Source organism: Empidonax traillii, unplaced genomic scaffold, assembly GCF_003031625.1.
Source record: "Empidonax traillii isolate 1590-97213 ecotype Southwest subspecies unplaced genomic scaffold, ASM303162v1 scaffold532:size433792, whole genome shotgun sequence".
In the NCBI taxonomy this organism is placed as follows: Eukaryota; Metazoa; Chordata; class Aves; order Passeriformes; family Tyrannidae; genus Empidonax; species Empidonax traillii.
This window is the reverse complement of record NW_020955725.1, coordinates 338453-358187: the sequence shown is the minus strand read 5'-3', so window position 1 is coordinate 358187 and position 19735 is coordinate 338453. Positions and strand designations below refer to the sequence as shown.

Below are 19735 nucleotides of genomic sequence, written 5' to 3'. Positions count from 1 at the left end.
GTGCTCCCTGGGGCTGGCCACCATCTGCCCCGTCCCCAGAAGTCCTGGGCTGGCTCTGGGGGTGGCACCACTCAGCCTCCCCACAAGGCAGTGTGCCTACCACCCTTGCCATCCAACTTCTCCCCCGCAACATCATCCAGCCTGGGGGCAGGATGAAGATGGCCACAGCCTTGGCCAGCCCAGACCTCTCTCAGCATGGCAGGGCTGTGCCCCCAGCCAGTGTGGACCCCCACATGCTACCTCAGGCCAGTGCCAAAATGCTGGGGTGCACGGCCTTCCAGGCTGGCGAGGCTGAGCTGAGGGGTCTGGTGCTCCCTGTGCCCCGCAGTGCCCACACCACAGAGCTGTGCCACTATGATGTGCCATGGCTGGGGAGGTGTTTAATGGCACCACAGAGTTATGGAATACATGAATCAGTGCAGGACAGACCCCCCAGCCCTACAACTCCTGCTACAAAGGCTTTAAAAACACTCGTAAGAAAACTGCTTATAAAAATGATTCATCTGTTCCTGAGGCATGTCAGGTTGCTGGGGGTAGCACTGGGCCCCTCCCTGCCCCGTCCATCCTGGGAACAGCAGGGCCCCCCTGCCCCCTACTTCTTGCCCAGGGCCTTGTCCAGGTTGTTCTTGATGGCGTCGAGGAAGTCTGTAGTGTTCACAAAGTGCTCGTTCAGCTTCACACTGGGGGGACAGAGAGGGGTTGGGGGGGTCCCTGCCCACCTCCCCTCACAGGCAGCACGGCCCTGAGTGTGAGATGTGACCCGTGCCCAACCCTGCCAGCTGCGAATAGACACCCCAAGTCCCTGGGGACTTTCCACAGACCAGCAGCTGCCTGTGGCCACTGCGCCAGGCCAGCCTGCCCTCGTGGTCACCCGTGCAGCCACGCTGCCCCTGTGCAGACAGCTGCCTCCCCCCTGCTCCACCCCGAGAGTCACCCGTACTTGGCAAGGCCGTGGATGCAGCCGGCGAGGTCCTTGGTCATCGTTCCGCTCTCCACAGTGTCCACACAGACCTTCTCCAGCGTCTGTGCAAACCTGGGGGTGGCAGCACCGCAGCTCCAGCGTGGCCAGCACCAGACCCTGCCACAGCTGTGCCTGGGGCAGCTGCTGGCAGAGACCCTCAGCCCAGGGACCCCCACCCTGCCCTGCTCACTTGATGAGGTCAGGGTTACTGTCCAGCTTGCCCCGGTGCTCCAGGCCACGCGTCCAGGCAAAGATGCTGGCAATGGGGTTGGTGCTGGTGGGTCGTCCCTGCATGGAGAGAGCGGTCAGCTGTCTGGTGTGGGCACCACACTGTGAGCAACCTGGCACAGGCAGGTCCTGCCAGCACAGCACACCCACCTTCTGGTGCTCCCGGTAGTGGCGGGTGACAGTGCCGTGGGCGGCCTCAGCCTCGATGGTCTTTCCGTCTGGACACACCAGGACGGAGGTCATCAACCCCAGGGAGCCAAACCCTGCAGCAGGACAGCGGTCAGGGCGGCTCTGTGAGGGTGACCACACATAGCCCACCCCACCTGTCCTCTCCCACTGCCCCACCTTGGGCCAGGATGTCTGACTGGACATCCCCGTCATAGTTCTTGCAGGCCCAGACAAAGCCACCAGAGGATTTCAGCATCTGGGCGACCATGTCGTCGATGAGACGGTGCTCGTACCAGATCTTCAGCTTGTCAAACTCCGTCTTGTAGTGCCTGGGAGCCCAGGCTGGGGGTCAGCCTTGTCCACCCGAGATGGGTCCTGTTGCCAGCCCCTCCTGGGCAGCCCCCCACAGCAGCCCAAGCACCCCCCCGTCCATACTTATCAAAGATCTCCTGGAAGATGTCCTTGAAGCGCCCGTCGTAGGCCTTGAGGATGGTGTTCTTGGTGCTCAGGTAGAGTGGCCACTTCTTCTGGATGGCATACTGGAAGCAGCTGTGCGCAAAGCCCGAGATGGACTGCGTGGGAAGTGCACAGACCCCTTGGGACCCTGACTCCCCTCCTGGCAGCTTCCCCAGGGTGGCAGGGCATGCTGCCCCGCAGGGACCCCTCCAGCCCCACCAGTACCTCGTCTGTGTTGTACATGCCCATGCCCACGCCGCCACCAGGGAAGTTGAAAACCTCCCACTCCTTGGTCCCGCTGCCATCCTTTGGCGTGAAGACCATCTTGAAGGTCCCAGACTTGCTCACCACAAAGTCAGTGGCTTTGTACTGCGGGGGGCCGGGCAGAGCGTCAGGCAGGGGCCACGGGAGCTGCTGGACATGCCCACGCCGCCAGCCCCCACGCCAGGCTCACCTGGTCGCCATGGGCATGGCGGCCGATAGTGATGGGCTTGGTCCAGCCGGGCACCAGGCGGGGGATGTTCTTGCAGATGATGGGCTCCCGGAACACTGTCCCCCCCAGGATGTTTCGAATGGTGCCATTGGGGCTCTTCCACATCTTCTTCAGCTTGAACTCTGGGGGGCATGCAGAGGTGAGACCCTCCAGACCCCCAGAAGAACCCAGCCCCTGCCAGCCCCCACCATGCTGTGGGCTGACTAGATGCCAAGGGGTGCCCAAGGGGTAGGACAGCCAGCACAGAATTGTGACTGGCACGGGGCAGTTTGTCCCCCAGCCCCATGCCCGTGGGGTCCCCACAGCACCCACAAGCCCCCCAGGATGGGGAGGGAGGCACAGCACTGAGCATGGTGCATCCCCCAGCCCACTGGAAACCTGAGCTGGCTGGGGGGAGGCACTGCTGACCCCAAGGGGCTGCACACAGACAAGAGGGGGCTCAGCACTCCATGGAGCTGCCAGCACCCCACACTGTGGTGGGAGCTCGGCCCCCGCACCCCCTGCCCACCTTCCACCCTGGCTTCGTCGGGCGTAATGGTGGCACACTTGACAGCCACGCTGTACTTCTGGGTGGCCAGTGCCGAGTCAATGGTGACCTGGTCGTCTGTCTTGTCCCGGTGCGGCAGCCCCAGGTCAAAGTACTTCAGCTGGACATCCACATTGGGCAGGATGAGCTGGGGGGCCAGGAGAGCGTCAGATCAGGGGGCCAATGTGGGGTGCCTGGGGAGCAGCACCCTTGCACAGCCAGCCCCGGTACCCACCCCAGCACAGCCCAGCTGCCTGCCAGGGACCATCCTCCTCGGCCAGGATGATCCCCTCTGCCTGGGATGGGCCTCCCTGCCCGGAACAGTCCCCCCTCCCTGGGACCATCTCACTTCCAGGTCTATCCAGAAGCTGCGCTGATTTTCCCACCTCCTTCCTGCGGACAGAAGGACGGAGGTGGGAGGGACAGATGCAGACCAGCACAGGCACCGCCTGTTCCCCGTACAGCTTCCCCAGCTTCACTGGTGGCACACCCACCCATTCCCAGGGCAAGACCCTGTCACCTTCTCCTTGATGAAGGCCCAGATGATCCTCGTCATCTCGTCCCCATCCATCTCCACCACTGGGTTGGCCACCTTAATCCGCTTGTCAGCATCTGGGGAGCAGCTGGACAGTGTTAGGGGTGCACCCCTGGCCCCACAGCTCCTCACCCTGGTGTGAGGCCAGGGAGTCCTGCGGGAACCACACAGCCCCATCTGGCCAGATGTGGGTGCCACCCCAGCTACAGGTCGGGGACAAACCCTGCTGGGGTCTGGGTCAGTTCGTGGGTCAGGGTGCAAAACACCCCATGGCAGTGGGACAGGGACAGGTGCACATCCCTTTGGGGTGGGACCCGTGCGCAAGCTGGGCTGCAACGCCGCAGTGAGACTGAGACCAGGATCAGAACCAGGACCAGGTGTAAACCCCCTGGAGCCAGGCCCAGGCACAAAACAGGGTACAAATCCCTGCCTGGCTCCTGGACCGGGACTAAATACCTCTGGGTGCCAAATTTGGCTGCGGGTCGGGCTGTAAAATCTCACGTGGGACCCAGACTAGAGGTGACCCCCCCGACCCGGGCGGGACGTGAGCGCTGACAGGCTGCAAAACTATGTGGAGCTGGAAGCAGGAGTTAGAGCGGGAGCAGGAGCAGGAGTGAACCTTCCTGGGGGGGCAAATCGGGTGGCAAAACCCCGTGTGGGTCTGGGACCAGGAAAGGAACCCCAAGGCTCTGATCGGTACAAACTGAGGTGCAAAACGCGGCATGGAACATGGACCAAACGCCCCTGGGACCAAATTCCTCCGGGACCAAACCCAGCCGTAAAACCCCTCGTGGAACCGGGACCAAACCCCCTGGGACCAGACCCAGCTACAAAACCCGGCGTGGGTCCGCAGACCACCCCGGGACTGTCAGCAGGCGTGGGTCCGGATCCAATTTCAGATACCGCCCCCCAAAAGAATCCGACTCGCCTCGCCGTGGGTCTGAGGAGAGCCCCTCGTGAGCAGCCCCAGGGACACGAGGCTCCCCGCCCCCCGAGCCCCCCGTGTCCCCACACTCACAGTGCCGGCGCTGCCCCACGCAGGCGGCGGGGAGCGGGCAGCGGGGCAAGCGGCTGAGCGCCAGCGCGGCGCGGAGACAACGAGCGGCCATGGCGTGGGCGGACACGGTGGGGCGGACACGGTGGGGCGGTTCTCTCCGCCCCGGGGCGGGACAGAGTCCCGGCGCCCGGCGTGGGGCCTCGCTAGAGCTCCGGAGGGGCCCGCGAGGGGTCCCACGCGGAGAGCTCGGGCCATTGCTGCATCCCCCCCTGATGCCAGCCACAAGGTGACCGGGATCCGCAGCGGTCCGCATTCCCAGCAGAAGGATATGGCATTCCTGGGTGCATCGGGGTTACGGACACGTGGCCAACCCCCGCGTGGAACCAGGACCAAAACAACCTGGCATCAAACCTGGCTGTAAAACCCTGTGTGGAATCAGACCAGACCCTTCCAGGACAAGATCGATCTGTAAAACCCTGAGTGGGACCAGGACCAAGCCCCCATGGAACCTGACCCAGTTGCCAAACCCCACTTGGATCAGGGACCAGACACCCCCCAAGACCTGATCCAGTTGTAAATCCCCACGGGGAACCAGGAACGAACCTTCCTCCAGGACCAAACCTGGCTGCAAAAGCCCACGTGCGACCGGCAACAAACCCCGACCTGGGATCAGACCAAGCTGTAAAACCCCTTGTGGAACCAGGCACGAACCCCCCTGGGACCAGACCCACCTGCAAAATCCCTCATTAAATCGGGATCAAACCCCTGCAGGGTCAAACCCAGTTGTAAAGCCCCTCGTGGGACTGGGACCAAACCCCACTGCAAAATCCCGTGTGGAACTGGGGGGTACGCTGGGGTTGGGGACACGCTGCCATAGCCTGTCCCTACATGGAAGCTGGTGTCCCTACTCATGGCCAGCGCGTGACTCGGCAGCTGGATCCAGTGGAACAAGGGCAGCTGCCACTGTTGCACCGGGGACCTTCACCTCACCTGGCCCCCGCGTGGGAAGGAGGAGGAGGAGGAGGAGGAGGACGGGGGTGATGCACACCAGGGGCCCCCTGAGAAGGCGCATGGAGCGTGCTGCTGTGGCTGGGAGGCTGCTTGGGCTAGGATTTGTGCTGCCCTGCTGTCCCAGCCAAGCCGATGGCTTTTTTTAGCCACATGGGACGGGCAGATCCCGCTCCAGGAGGAAAAACAGCCCTGGAGCTGGCAGCCTCCGGCGGAGGGGCTGGGGGGAGCCACGGCGGGTGCTGACGTCTGCCTGGATTTAACATTAACCAGAGCAGGAGCCACGGGGCCGCAGCAGTGGGGGGGTCAGCACCAGAGCGCTCCAGGGTCCTGGATGTCCCACTCCCACTACCCACCCCATGGCACACCATCTTGCCAGCAGCCCCGCAGCCACATGCCAGCACTGCTGGGGCTGCCCCCTGGCACAGGGCCCAGGGGGCTGCCTGGCCACCCCCCCCATGCCCTCCCAGCTGCCCTTGCCCTGGCCCCGCAGCCAGAGCCACCCAGTGACCGCGGCGCTGGCAGGACACGGTCAGGCCAGCGTGGCAGTCGTCCCCTGCGAGGAAAGGACAAGAACAGTCATGTGGCACAGGCCCAGGAAAGGCCCCAAACAAAGGCACTGTCCATCCATCCCTGGCTGCAACCCAGCCACCCGCCCTGTGTCACACCAGTGTCCCCAGTGAGGGATCTCAGGGGGAACTGGAGAGCTGGCAGGGCTGGCTATGGGGCTGGGACCTAAGGGAGCAACAGATTGGAGACCCATCCAGGGCATGAACAAGGGCATGGAAGAGGGTCTGCATGTCATCCCCGCTGCCCACAGGCAACTCCATGTCTGCCCATGCATGGGGGCACCGGGGCACTGATGGGGGCCGTGCACCCCGTGGGGCAATGTGTTATGTTTCCATGTGCTGCCGCCAAACGTGGCAGCTGCTGGCCTGCAGCCTGGGGTGGAGGCTGCAGTCCCCCCTTCAGCAACCGTTTGACTTCCCTGAACCTGCTGCAATGACCCTGCCCCAGGAACCTTATGGAGAACCCTGCCCACCCAGCACTGACCAGTGTTTTGGTGCCCACTAACCCAGCAGCTGCTCTGGGCCCAGCTAGCAGCCACTGGCTCTGAGTGTCACCGTGGGGACACCCATGGCTGTGGTTACCTCAAACCCCACAGAGCCATGGGTCACCGTGAGGTGCCCAGATCTGCCATGAGTTACCCCAAAACTCCCAGAGCTGGGTGTCACTGCCAGGATTTCACTGTGACGCCTGGAGCCAAGTGTACAGGCACCACCTTTGCTACTGGGGACCCTGAGAAAGGGCCCCCAGTGGGTGCTGCCTTCCAAAACCATGCTTCCTGCCAGCCCCACAGTGCTGTGGCTGTGCGGAGGGGGCTGGGACATACAGCCTCGGGGACGATGATCATCACGACCCCATTTGGGCCAGTGTCACTCCAGCAACGGCGACAGAGGTCACAGACCAACCCTACAGCTCCCACCCCTAGAGCTGGGGCCGAGTCAGCCAGGAGCTGCTGCCCCCCGGGACCCCCGGGGCGGGGCGGGCCGGAACGGGGAGGGGCGGGCCGGCCCTTTGTTGTGCCGCGGGCGGAGCCCCCCGGAGCCGCCCCCGCACCGCCCCTCAGCGCCGGCGGGGAACACCCGGCAGCCGGCCCCGCTGCCCGCGGCTGTCCCTGCGCACCGGAGCCGCGGAGCTGGTGAGCGGTGTGGGGTACCGGGCACGGGTGGGGATGTGCGTGTGCGAGAGGCGGAGTGTGTGTGTGTGTGTGTGTGTGAGAGAGAGAGAGAGAGAACGTGTACGTGTACGGATGGCTGCGTGCGCGTGTGTGCGGGGCTGTGCGCGTGTGTGCGGGGCTGTGCGCGTGTGTGCGGGGCTGTGCGCGTGTGTGCGGGGCTGTGCGCGTGTGTGCGGGGTTGTGCGTGTGTGTGCGGGGCTGTGCGGGTGGGCATGCACAGGGGCGGTGTGTACATGTGCACGGAGGTCCCCGAGGGATGTGTGCGCAGGGGGTGGTGGAGGGGCTGGGGTTGTGGATCAGTGTGAGAATGTGTGAGTGTGCCTGTGTGTGCCCATGTGTGTACCTGTGTGTGGCTGTGCCCGTGCATTTGTGTGTGCACGTGTGCAAGAGTGTCTGTATGTGTGTGTGGTGTGTGTGACTGTGTGCACCTGAGCGTGTTTGTGTGTGTGAGTGAGCCTGTGTACACGTGTGTATGTATGTGCAAATGTGTTTGTGTGTGCGTGTATGTGCAGGGTGCAGGCACACCAGGGGCCGTTCCCTCAGCCTGTTCCCAGACATGTGTTTGCTGCCCAGGGCGTGAACACCCCGTGACCTCGCTGCGTGTGTTTACATGTGCCGGGTGTGCATACGCCACGGCTCGGCCGAGGGTGTGGAAGCACAGGCACGGAGGGTGCTTGGGATGGGAATCATGGGCTGCTTGTGGCTAGGCCTGTTAGTGCACGCTCAGGGATGGGACACACGTGTGCGTGGTGTGCCCCACTGTGTGCTGTGCCCTGGACACCTGTGGGATGCACATGTGCTGTGTGTCACGGGCATGTGGCCACGGCACCTGAGGAGGTATTGGTGCCCAGGCAGCCCCTGGGCTGGGGGTGCAAGGAGAGTCAGCATCCCATGGGCTGTCGGGTCACTCCATGGGCCTGCTCCACCTGGGCCTGGGGCTGCCTGGGGGGCTGGCACCTCTCTGATTCAGGCAGCAACACAGCAAGGGTACCAAGAGTACCATGGGACCAAGGAGACCAGTGCTTGTTTGGGCTCTGCAGAGCCCAAAGTAGCTGGGAAGAGAGCACCCATCCCTGAGCCAGAACCCCCCACTCCTGCACTCCAGGGTTTCGATGTGCCTGCACTTGGAGCCCACCACCTTGCTGCCCACCAAGGGTGCTTGCTGCCAGGGGTACCTGCTGGCTCTGCTCTGCCCCATGCCAGGGGTGCCTGACGTAGTGGGGGCCCAGGGATGTACCCCATGTATCCTGCAGCCCCCTGGGCAGGCAGTGCAGGGGTACAGGCAGTGCAGAAGTGCAGGTAGGCACTGGCATCACTGGAGACAACTGGGCTGTGGGGGTACCCCATGGCCCTCAGAGCCAAACCTAACATTGTGCAGGAGCAATGGGACAAGTGTGGGCTTTGGGGTGCCTGGTACCCTGGGTGCAGAGTCCCTCACAGCATCCTTTGGGACAAAGGGGAACTCTGTAGGGTAGTGAGTTTCTTGCTGTGTGCCACCATCAGAGAGCATCAACACCCCAGCCCAGAGGTCCTGGAAGCAGAGTCTGAGCTGGTGGTGGGCCAGGGGCATGGGGGCAGCTCACCTTTGTCCCATGGGAGACCCTTGCTCAGGCAAGGTGTCACAGCTGGTGCACACAGAATGAGGGATGCCCCGGGGCCCTGTGGGGAGCCCTCATGCCACAGGCCAGGGGCTGCCCCAGCCCCTGTTCCTGTTTAAGGCCTCTCCCAGGGGGCTGGTAGGAAGCAGCAAAGCTGAGCCACGCTCCAGCTGCGGCCATGCCTCCAGGTATCCCCATGCAGAGAGACCCGCGATCTCCGAGCAGCCAGTGCTGAGCAGCTGGGGCTGGAGCATCTGTGAGTCCGCAGGGCCCACAACCGCACGCTGCAGGTGTGTGTCACGCGTGCTCACACGCTGTGAGTGTGCACGGCCCAGAGCAGAGACCGCCTGCTTCTGTCTGGCAGCTCCCACAGCCAGCCGAGCTGGGGGCGCGCGTGTGAGCGCCGGGAGCTGGGGAGAGCCCAGGCGCGTGGGCTGCGTGCGAGCCGGGTGTGGGTCTCTGAGCAGGGGCCGCGCCCGCACTGCTGCCCGTGCTGGGACAGGCTGTGGAGGAAGGTGGGAACATGCAGGCAGCAGCAGAATCGAGGCACACGCAGCCCTGTCCCCACTGCCTGCAGGCAGCAGCAGCACCCAACTCCGCCACCACCTTCCCAGGCACCCACTGCCAGTGGGAAAAGGGCGGCAGGCGCTGGCGTGGGAATTTGGTGCAGAAACCACCACCCCAGCTGCCCGCTGACCCTAGGCTGTGTGTTTTGGTGCTGCCCAGACACCCAGAGCGGTTTCCCTATCGCCGGCAGCAAACAAGGAGGGTGGCACAGCCACCGCACTGCTGCGTGCCGGTGCCTGCAGTGGGGCACAGGGCACGCACAGGCCTGCGCGGGTGCGGAGTGGCGCAGGGTGCTGCGGGTGCCCCCGGCGCTGCCCCACTGGCAGCTGCGTGGGCAGGACAGGAGATAAATGGGAGTTTGGCGTAAACAGCCCCAGCTGCCAGCAGCGCTGGAGCGGCACTTAAAGGCGCAGGCTCTGGCCTTGCTTTACTGCCTGGTCCTGCCCTCCCCGCCCACTCTGCCTTCCCTCCCCTCCTGCCCTCCCTCCCTGCTTGACCCTTCCCTCTCTCCTTGCCTGCCCCTTCCTTTTCCTCCTACTTCTACCCCCCCTGCCCACCCCAGAGCAGCTGCCCTTCCCACAGAGGGGTCCTGTCCTTGCTGTGTGCCATCACACTGTGGTGTTGGCACTGCACTTCCACGGCCATGTGCTGGTGACAGCTCAGACTGCAGAGTCCCCCAAGGTGCTGTGGGGTGCCATGGGGAAGGGGGCTATGTCTGCAGGGTGAATGCCTGCTCCCACCCCACACACAGTGATGTCCCTGGCTGAGTCCTGTCTGTCTGTGGCACCTCCTGGGCAAAGGGTACTGATAAGGCCAGGGTGGAGCCGTGGGGCTGTCCCGGGCCTGGGAAGGAACATCGGGCTTCATCAGGCACAGCAGGAGCAGCAAGAACAGGAAGGAAGCAAGGCCAAGGGGTACTACAGGGTACCCCACAGCCCCTGGACACCAGGTACGGCCCAGGAGTGGGCACTGTCCAGCAATGCTGAACAGGCAGAGTGTGGGAGTGTGGGCACAGCTGTTCCAGGAATGTGGGCACAGCCGTTCTAGGAGCATGGCTACAGTTGTCTGGGGAGTGTGGGGAGTGCTCCTCCCATGCAGGGGACTCACAGGGGGTCCCACCAGTGTGGTGCCAGGGCTGGGACTGTCCAGGCAGGGCAGGGGGAGTGGTGGGAAGGGCAGCGGTGGGCATGCCAACCCCAGGAGAGCTGTCTGCTATGGGGTAGCCACCAACCCCCCTCCCTCTGTCCCCCTGTCACCCCGTTGCCATGGTGATATGAGGAGCTGTAATTAATAACAGTTGCGTGGGAGCTTCTGGCCGGGCGGGCAGCACTCCCGGGGGTGTGGGGGCTGCAAACTCTCCCCACACCTTGGCCAGGAACAAAGCCCACCGAGGGCCCGGGGCAGAGGGCCCTGCCCAGCACCGCCTGCTCGGCAGCATGGCCACACGAGGACCTCCGGGACGGACACAGCTGATGGCAAAGGATGTGTCCCCTCTGCCGGATGCTGCCTGTGGGGACACCGGTACCAGCCAGCTCTGCTCGGGGCAGGGCTGGCACAGGCACCCTGTGGGACCCCATTGTTCCCGAGGGAGGGCAGGGAGCGCTGGGCTGTGCCAGACAGAGCCCCCAGCCCTAGCAGAGCGGCAATGAGGCACAGTCTGAGTTGGGGGGTTGCGGGGGTCTCTGGCAGCAGCCGTGGGGCCGAGCTGTCCCCAAGGCAGACAGACACCCCCAGCCGGTCCCTCCCCGGGGTCCTGGGGCCGCAGGTTCTCCCTGCCGCGGGGATGGAGAGGGGTGCGGGCAGTGGCGGGGACAAAGCCGCGTCCCCTCCGGACCGTGACGGCCGCGGGGTGGGAACCGGGGCGGGACCCGGGGCCTGGTCCCACCGGGGCGGGGCGGGGGCGGTACCGGCGGGAAACCGGCCTCCTCCTCTTCCGAGCGTCCCGCCCCGCCCGGGGCACCGGCGGGACTGGGGCAGCGGGAGCGGCTCGGTACGGCCGGGAACAACAGATGGGTAGTGCTCGGCCCGGTTCGGTCCGGCCGGGCGGGGCTCCGCGCGTGGCCGCCCCGCCCGGTGCCGAGTGGCGGGCGGGCAGCGCCGGGGTCGGGCGGGCGGGGGCGGGGTCGGACCGTACTGTGCCGTGCCGTGCCATACCGAGGCGTACCGAGTCTCTGAGCCCTTTCTTTTCCTGCAGGTCTGCAGCGCCCGGACGGCTTCGCGGCGGCGGCGGAGCCGTGGCCCGGCTCGGCCCGGGATGGCGACCCGGACGGTACTGCCGGTCCTGGCTGCGCTGCTGGTCTCGGCGGCTCCGGAGCCCGTCCCGCGCGTCAGCCTGCCCTACGGTGAGTGTCCGCTAAGCTTCGGTGGGTGAGGGCCCGCCGGCACCGGGGAGGGGGGTCAGCCCTCTCCGGGGGCTCCGTCCGTCGTCCCCACTGGGGCGGCGCAGCGTCCCACGTCCCCCCGGGCTCCCCGCGCCGCGGGACGGGGCGGCCCCGCTTGGAAACGCCTTGTGACAGTGCCGAGGCTGCACAGCCCTTGCCAGCTCCCCGGGACGCGGGGGGACACGGAGACCCCCTTGTCAGCGGGTCGTGGACTGAGGGCTGGAGCAGAGCCCCGGAGATGCTGTGGGGCACAGGGGCACACCTCCCTGTGTCCAGACCCGCACCAAGGGCGGGAGGGTCTAGTGGAACACAGGGGTGCTCATGTCTCTGCACACAGAGCAGTGGTAGCAACCTGTACAAGATGGGTTGGACTGAGCCAGCTGGGGGGCTCTGCCTATGGGCCCCTCGCTGCTGAGTGTGTCCCCGGGGCTCCCCCAGCCCCTTACTGTGCCATGCTCAGTGCCGGGCAGCCCTGGGCCCCACTGCAGGCCCCTGTCAGCTGCAGAGCTGAGGGCTGTGCTGGGCAGGGGCTGGGGAAGGACATCCAGGAGGGTGCTCAGCCAGGCAGAGCCCTCACGAGTGGGGAGCCTGGCTGCAGCCACCCCCTGCCCTGCAGAGCCCCCCAGCAGCTGGCACTGAGTGGGATAGCAGTGGGGCATGCTCCTTGGGCTCAGCCTTGGCAGCTGTGTTGGGGCGGGGAGGGCTGCCCACGGGTGTCCAGACTGGCTGCACTGCCAGGAGAAGGTGGCTGGATCCAGCTGCTGCTGGATGGGCCAGCGGAGCCCATCCCGTCCTGTGCTGGGCAGCCTGGGAGGGTGCCGTGGTTTGGGCAGCTGGGAGCACTCCCTGGCTCAGCACGCTGTGGCTCGCTGGTGTGGACGTGGCCCCACCACGTGCTCTCGTGACCGCTGGCCACAGCCGTGGTGGCACCAGCAGATGTGGGACCCGCCGAGCTGGACGGGAGGCTGGAAGCCAGTGGGATGGCTAGGTCGGCGTCGTGCCATGCTGTGCTGTGCTGGGTCGAGCCGCGCTGCCCAGCCCTGCCTGCACAGACCGGTTCTGCCCGTGCTCTGCCCACCTGTGAGGCTGTGGAGGCTGTGGGGCTGCAGCCACAGGCAGGGTCTGAGAGTCCCAGCTGGACCCCAGTGCTGCAAGAGAAGCTGGGCAGGGGGCATGGGCCAGTGGCCGGTGTGTGCCCGGTGGTGGCTCCTGTGGAGTGCTGGCTTCATGGGGCTGCACTTGGTGGGAGGGAGGAGCTGGGAGCCGCTCCTCTGGGAGCGCTGGATGTGCCTGCAGCAGGTTTGTCTGGAAGAAGCAGGTCGTGTCCTGACAGGTCCCTGGCAGCCGCACCAACAGTTCCCCATGTCAGGACAGCTCTGCAGGGCGCAGGGGCCCTGCTGCCCCTCTGCTGCCATGCCCACCACAGGTGGCATCGTCCCAGCACTGGGGTGCAGGACCCCTTGAGGGGGATGCCCTGGGGCATTGGCTTCCCTCTCTCTGCACCACTGTGAGAACGGGGCTGGGTGCTGGGGCAGGGGCCAGCTGAGTCCCCCAGGGTACAGGAGATGCTGCCCCATTCAGAGGCATTTGGGGTGTGTGGAGCGATGGAGGGGGAGAGGGGAGAGCAGCGGGGTCCTGCCCCACAGCACTGTTGCCTCACAGCTCCTCGAGCACTTATACTGGCTCTTGTCTGGCAGGGACTGGCAGGAGCCCCGGTGCTGTCCTGGTGGGGCTCTGGGAGCAGGCAGAGGATTGCAGGAGGTCGGAAAGTCCTCGGAGTGTCAGAGGTCAGGGAGTTGGCAGTATGAGTCAGCCTAACGTGTCTCGCTGACACAGCCAGGCCCATCTGATTCAGAGCAGCAACAGGAGAGGAAGGGCTTCCGGGGCCAGGCCACCCACGCGGGACAGGACGGGACGGGCACTCCCTGACTCAGCACGGCCGCTGCCCCGTGTCCAGCACCGGCTGAGCCCCAAGGGCCAGGGCGGGCAGCACTGGGCTGAGCCCTGAGTCCAGCACAGGCTGAGCTCTGCGAGCTGGGGCAGGGAGATGCTCTCCCTGCTGCAAGGTTGGGGTCCCTGTGGGCCCAGGCTGGGCTGAGCCTCCTGTGCCACAGGGCTGAGCCCCGGGGCTGTGTGCGACCGGGTAGCTGCCCCAGTGCTGGGCAGGGCTGCTGCAGCGTCCCCAGGGCCTGGACACAGCAGTGCCTCATGGCCGCCCTCGGGCACTGTTGTGGCCGTGCACAGTTCACTGCAGTGTGTGTGGTGCCACGTGTGTCTGGCAGCATAGGCAGAGCCAGATCCGGCCCTGGTTGCTCTGGGTGGGTGGCACGGCCGAGGTGCTGAGCAGAGGGGCCGTGGTGAGCGGTCTTGGGGATCAGGTGCCCGTATGAGGCTGATGCCAGTCGCTCTCCTCCCAACAGACTCAGCTGAGCGGGTGGTGCAGCGGTTTGAGGCACCCGGCGTGTCCAACTACACGGCCCTGCTGCTGAGTCCGGATGGCAAGACCCTCTATCTGGGGGCACGGGAGCTGCTTCTCGCCCTTAACACCAGCCACTTCCAGCCCGGTGCCCCGGCTCGAAGGGTGAGCTTAGGGATGGGCTGGGTTGCCCACAGGGAGGGAGGGGGCACCCAACCAGCTGGAATGCTGGCTCCCCTCCCTGCCAGCATTTTGGGTCTCAGTGAGCTGCTGTATTCAGGAGCAGCCACCCCGGAGCAGGATGGTTGGCACGGGGAGGACATGGGTGCTGGGGCCACAGCAAGGAAGGTGTGGGTGGACCGGGCGGGGACAAGGGGCTCCCAGTGACTGTCCCCTCTCCACAGTTGCTATGGAGTGCAGATGAGGAGAAGAAGAGGCAGTGTGTGTTCAAGGGCAAGGACCCCCAGGTAAGCCCCACTACCAGTGGCCGTCAGGGGCTGCGATGGAGTGGGCAGTGCCCACGCAGGGTGGATGTGAGTGGGATGGCTGAGCCGAGAGCTGAGCCAGCTCCTCTGACCTCTGCAGAGGGACTGTCACAACTACATCAAGCTGCTACTGCAGCTGAACAGCACCCACCTGTACACCTGTGGGACCTGCGCCTTCAGCCCAGCCTGCGCCTACGTGGTGAGTACAGGAGCAGGGCCTCACACAGGTCCCCCCACGCTGTTGGGGCCCTGCAATGGGGTCCCGGGCACTGGGATGAGCACTGCCAGCTCACAGCCTTGTCCTGTTGCAGAACATGCAGCACTTCAGCCTGGAGCGGGATGTGTCGGGGAAGGTGCTGCTAGAGGATGGGAAGGGACGCTGCCCCTTCGACCCCGAGTACCGCTCCACGGCTGTCGTGGTCGGTAAGGCACAGTGCCCTGGAACCCTCAGTCTCTCTGTGCTGCCTCAAGACTCTTGCCCCCCATGTGCCACCCTGGCACCCTCACCCTCCCTGCAGTGCCCTGCACCCCTCGCCCTCCTCCCTGTGCCTCACCCTTCCTGCATCTGCCCAGCCAGGCTGAGCCAGGGCCGGGCTGTCACAGACCCTGGTGGGGAGCGAGGCCTTGCCAGTGGCGTGTGCTGGGTCCCAGCAGAAGCATCTCTTTGGTAGATGGAGAACTCTATGCCGGGACCGTCAGCAACTTCCAGGGCAACGAGCCGACCATCTCCCGCAGCCAGGAGAACCGCATCGCCCTCAAGACTGAAAATTCCCTCAACTGGCTGCAGGGTGAGCACTGGGGCTGGCACGGCTGGTCAAGGTTCTTGTCCCCCATAGTGTGGGAGGCTGGGGATAGGGCCAGCAGTGCTAAGGGTCCCTGTGTCCCCAGACCCAGTGTTCGTGGGCTCAGCCTACCTACGCGAGAGCCTCCCAGCCGGCAACCCCGAGGGCGACGATGACAAGGTTTACTTCTTCTTCAGTGAGACTGGGAAGGAGTTTGACTACTTCGAGAACACCATCGTCTCCCGCATCGCGCGCGTGTGCAAGGTGGGTGCAGAGCAGTGGGGATGCGTGGGGGACTGTGCCTGGGATATGACTTGCTGCTGGGGTGGGGTGTATGTGGGAGCACCCTGCACATTTCCAACCCTGGGTGCCTGGACCCCTGCTCCACTCACCCAGCCCCTGAGGCTCCCCGTGGCCACAGCTGTGGCGTTGTGCCCTGACCCGCTGTGCCACGCAGGGGGACCAGGGCGGGGAGCGCGTGCTGCAGCGGCGGTGGACGACCTTCCTGAAAGCTCAGCTGCTCTGCTCCCACCCCGAGGACGGGTTCCCCTTCAATGTGCTGCAGGACATCTTCGTGCTCACCCCGGGTGAGCTGCGCTGGAGGGACACGCTCTTCTACGGGGTCTTCACCTCACAGTGGTGAGCGATGGGGACCTGGGCCACTGCAGGGGGCAGTGCAGCGGTTACAGCTTTGGCAGGGGCCTGATCTTGCCATGGGCTCTGCCTGTCCCCACCAGGAACAAGGGGGGGCTGGGCTCGGCCGTCTGCGCCTTCCCCATGCGCAACGTGCAGCGTGCCTTCGGCGGGCTCTACAAGGAGGTGAACCGTGAGACGCAGCAGTGGTACACGGACACTGGCCCAGTGCCGGAGCCCCGGCCAGGCACAGTAGGTGCTCCCTCAGCACCTGCCCGAGCGCAGGATGCGGCATAGCCCCTCGCACTCTCCTGGTCCTGGCGGCTGCCACAGCAGAGCTGCCCGCCCACCTGCTGCCCTGAGGCCTACCGAGCCCCTTCCTCTCCCCCACAGTGCATCACAAGCCACACGCGGCACCTGAAGATCAATTCGTCGCTGCAGATGCCGGACCGGGTGCTGAACTTCATCAAGGACCACTTCCTGATGGACAGCCCAGTGCGCAGCCAGCCGCTGCTGCTGCAGAGCCGCCGGCGCTACCAGCAGATCGGCGTGCACCGCGCACGGGGCCTGCACGGCACCTACGACGTCCTCTTCCTGGGCATGGGTGGGTGCGAGCAGGCTCTGGTGGGGCAGGGTGTGCACTGTGCACCCTCCCCCCACTCAGCACAGCCCCTCTGTTCACAGATGACGGGCGGCTGCACAAGGCTGTGCGAGTGAACCACAGCGTGCACATCATCGAGGAGATCTGCCTCTTCCCTGATGGGCAGCCCATTCTCCAGCTGCTGCTGGACCAGGACCAGGCAGGAGCCAGGGCAAGGGGGGAGGGACACTGGGGGCTCAGCCTGCGTGAAGCAGGTAGTATTTGTGGGCTGGGAGACAGAGCCCTGGGAGGGCAGGGGTGTTCAGGAACCGACCCTCTGACCCTGCTATGTTCCTTCTCGCAGGGCCTTGTCTATGCAGCCACCTACACAGCAGTGGCCCAAGTGCCCTTTGCCAACTGCAGCCTGTACCGTAGCTGTGGGGAGTGTGTGCTGGCACGGGATCCCTTCTGTGCCTGGAGCCGTGGTGCCTGCCGCAGAGTCACCCTGCACCCCCCAGCACACCCACAGTAAGTGCTGCACCCTTCCTTCTCCATCCCTCTGCATCCCACAGCACCCCACTGCACCCTGCAGCACCCCGCTACCCTGATACCTCTCTGTTCCCAGGCTCTGGGCACAGGACATCGAGGATGCTGACACGGAGCGGCTCTGCCAGCTGGCCAATGCCTCCCAGCCCCGTCCCCGCATCCTCCTGCCCCCAGGTGAGCTCCTGTGGGTGCTACCATGGGGCTGGATGTCTCAGAGGCTCCTAATCTGCACCCCCATTACTCCCCCATCTGCGTCCAGGGTCCCCTTGCTGACTGTGGGTTCTGTCTGCAGCCTCGGGTGACCCGTGCCAGCGGATCCAGCTGCCACCCAACACTGTGCGGCCGCTGCCGTGCCAGCTGCTCTCCAACCTGGCCTCGCGGCGCTGGCTGCATGACGGGGCACCTGTCAATGCCTCCTACCTGGTGCTGCCCGACGGGGCCCTCATCCTGGTGGGGAGCCCCGAGCGCGCGGGCACCTACGAGTGCTGGTCACTGGAGGAGGGATTCCACAAGCTGATGGCCAGCTACTGTGTGAGCGTGCAGGAGCCGGCCCGCGGGCCGCTGGGCCCCGGCAGGAAGGTGGCCTCTGGCCATGACGCCCTGGAGACGGTCAGCACATCCCGGAGCACCTCAGCAGTGGGCAGCGCCGCAGCACGGCTGGATGGCAAGACCTACTGGACTGAGTTCCTGGTGATGTGTGTGCTCTTCGCTGCCGCCGTCTTCGTGCTGGCCCTCTTTGTTCTGCACCGGCACCGCGATGGCATGAAGGCCTTGCTGGAGCCTGGAGACCCCAGCCGGCACCAGAAGCCACCCCGCAAGCCAGTGGAGAGCCTACCCCTGAATGGCAGCAGCCTGCCTAGTGCAGCATCTGAGCACAAGGGCTACCAGGCCCTGCAGGACAACTACATCGTCAGCACCCCAGTGCATGAGCCCTCGGGCACGCCACGCACCTTCTCTGAGTCAGAGAAGAGGCCCCTCCATGTCCGGGACAGCTTTGTGGAGGTGTCTCCTGCCTGCCAAAGACCCCGGGTGCGCCTGGGCTCCGAGATCCAGGACTCAGTGGTGTGACGGGGACGAGAGCCAAGCCCTCGCCCATGACCACCTCTGCTGTGCTGAGCCTCACCGGACCGCGCCGCGGCCAGGGTCTGTGTTGTCTGTGTGTGCATGCCTGGAGCGTGGTGCCCATGGCCTGCGGCAGCACCCACCAGCTAGTGGGGTCTGAACTCCCGGGAGCTCCCTGGGCATCACCTCGATACTGGCAGCTGTGGGTGCGAGGGGTGCCACATGCCTTCCAGGGACCTGTGGGACTGTGCCAGCCCAGCGTCCCCACCGTGGGAACAGACACGGTGCCTGGCTCAGGCTGCTGGTGCGGCCCCGGCTCCGCAGGGCCCAGACCTCCTCTATGCAGAGGGCAGGAGGGGGCGGCCACAGCCCCCTCGCGTCCCGACTCACTGTGATGTCCCGCTGTGGGACCCAGGGCCACGCTTGCGGCCAGGTGGTGCCGGCCCAGTGGCATGTGCTGTGTGTCTGTGTTTGGTTCATTTTTAATACGTGGAAAATGTGAATCGTGTCTGTGGAAGGGGGCAGGGAGCAGCTCCCCCTGAATTGGGTGGGCAGGGACACCCCTGTGGCCCCATGTGCGTGTGCAGCAACGTCAGTGGTTTTTATATAAAGTCCAGGTGTCTCCTTTGGACATGTGTGTGTGCAGTGGGGCTGGGTGACTTCCCAGGCTGCAACCATCCTGGTGGCCCCACCGAGAGGAGCGGTGTCTGGCTCTTGGTGCCCCAGCATGACCCTCGGGGCAGGAGGGTCATGCTGGCTGTCAGACCTGCAGAGTGCCCATGTGCTTGGCTGAGCGTTGGGCCAGGGCACGCGGGGCCCTGCAGTGCAGTGGCTGTGTGCCCGTACAGGGACGCTGCCTGGGGCTGTGCCAGGGGTCCCTGTGACCCTCTGGCAGGGTATCACTCGAGCAGCTGTCGGATGTCTTGGGGCCGTGCCTGGAGGCCCATGCTGCGAAGAGCAGTGTGGTGGAGGCAGAGTGGGGCTGATACTGTCTTGACACTGGGAGAAGCTGGGGAAGGCAGAGGTGAACAGTAGTAAGAAAACTTGGTGCCTGGGGCTTGGAGCAGAGCAGCCTCCAGCAAAAAAGGGGCTGCGGCAGCCCCCTTCCCCAGGACCATGGTGTTGTGCTGCACATGGGATCCACTGCGGGCCCAGAGAGCAGCAGGTCCTTGTCCCAATCCCACCTGACTGTAGGATGACCCCAGCTGCTTTGCTGGCAGGATCGGACTCCATGGTGGCTGAGGACCAGGACTGGGACTGCGGTGCAGCGTTGCTCATGAGCCCTCGCACACCCTCGTGCCTGGGAAGCACCAGCAGCACCAGGATGGGGCTGAGGGAAGCAGTGAGTGCTGCATGGAGCTGGCGTGTTGAGGCAGGATTCCCCCCAGGGACCAGAACTGCCTCACTCCCAGCTGGACCTGCACACTGAATTTCCTGCCCAGCCTGTTCTGGGACATCAAAAAAGCCACCGGAGGCGTTGGCTGGTGCTTTGCCAGCAGACATGGCCCTGGGGCCGCAGGGGTACAGGCCTTGGCAGGCAGATATCGTCAGCTATATGGGGAATTGAGCTGG

At 65.2% G+C, this 19735-nt stretch overlaps 2 protein-coding genes across 2 annotated transcripts; one reads left to right on the top strand and one right to left on the bottom strand.

The window, feature by feature from the left end:
• Nucleotides 1–360: 360 nt before the first annotated feature.
• On the bottom strand, nt 361–4444 carry IDH2 (isocitrate dehydrogenase (NADP(+)) 2, mitochondrial). The gene is made up of 11 exons (XM_027897173.1): nt 4386–4444; nt 3353–3444; nt 2815–2980; nt 2268–2428; nt 2039–2182; nt 1793–1929; nt 1535–1686; nt 1340–1452; nt 1152–1249; nt 941–1033; nt 361–680 (listed from the first exon to the last, which is right to left on the bottom strand). Exons 2-11 carry the CDS (start codon nt 3401–3403, stop codon nt 593–595), a joined length of 1203 nt encoding a protein of 400 aa, XP_027752974.1. The 5' UTR covers nt 3404–3444; nt 4386–4444; the 3' UTR covers nt 361–592.
• A 7031-nt stretch (nt 4445–11475) lies between these two features.
• Nucleotides 11476–18794, top strand: SEMA4B (semaphorin 4B). Its single transcript, XM_027897151.1, has 14 exons — nt 11476–11620; nt 14080–14240; nt 14480–14542; nt 14661–14759; nt 14872–14983; nt 15232–15348; nt 15449–15606; nt 15800–15981; nt 16080–16227; nt 16369–16579; nt 16660–16775; nt 16920–17083; nt 17181–17275; nt 17394–18794. Exons 1-14 carry the CDS (start codon nt 11533–11535, stop codon nt 18167–18169), a joined length of 2490 nt encoding a protein of 829 aa, XP_027752952.1. The 5' UTR covers nt 11476–11532; the 3' UTR covers nt 18170–18794.
• Nucleotides 18795–19735: the final 941 nt, after the last annotated feature.

Excerpts from the sequence above, each read along its gene's own strand:
- IDH2 (XM_027897173.1), bottom strand. The coding sequence starts at position 3,403 with ATGGATGGGGACGAGATGACGAGGATCATCTGGGCCTTCATCAAGGAG. Across the intron at positions 1,930-2,038 it reads GCATGTACAACACAGACGAG|TCCATCTCGGGCTTTGCGCA; the intron begins GTACTGGTGGGG and ends CTTCCCACGCAG. Across the intron at positions 681-940 it reads TGCATCCACGGCCTTGCCAA|TGTGAAGCTGAACGAGCACT; the intron begins GTACGGGTGACT and ends CTGTCCCCCCAG.
- SEMA4B (XM_027897151.1), top strand. The coding sequence starts at position 11,533 with ATGGCGACCCGGACGGTACTGCCGGTCCTGGCTGCGCTGCTGGTCTCG. Across the intron at positions 14,543-14,660 it reads TCAAGGGCAAGGACCCCCAG|AGGGACTGTCACAACTACAT; the intron begins GTAAGCCCCACT and ends TGACCTCTGCAG. Across the intron at positions 16,580-16,659 it reads CGTCCTCTTCCTGGGCATGG|ATGACGGGCGGCTGCACAAG; the intron begins GTGGGTGCGAGC and ends CTCTGTTCACAG.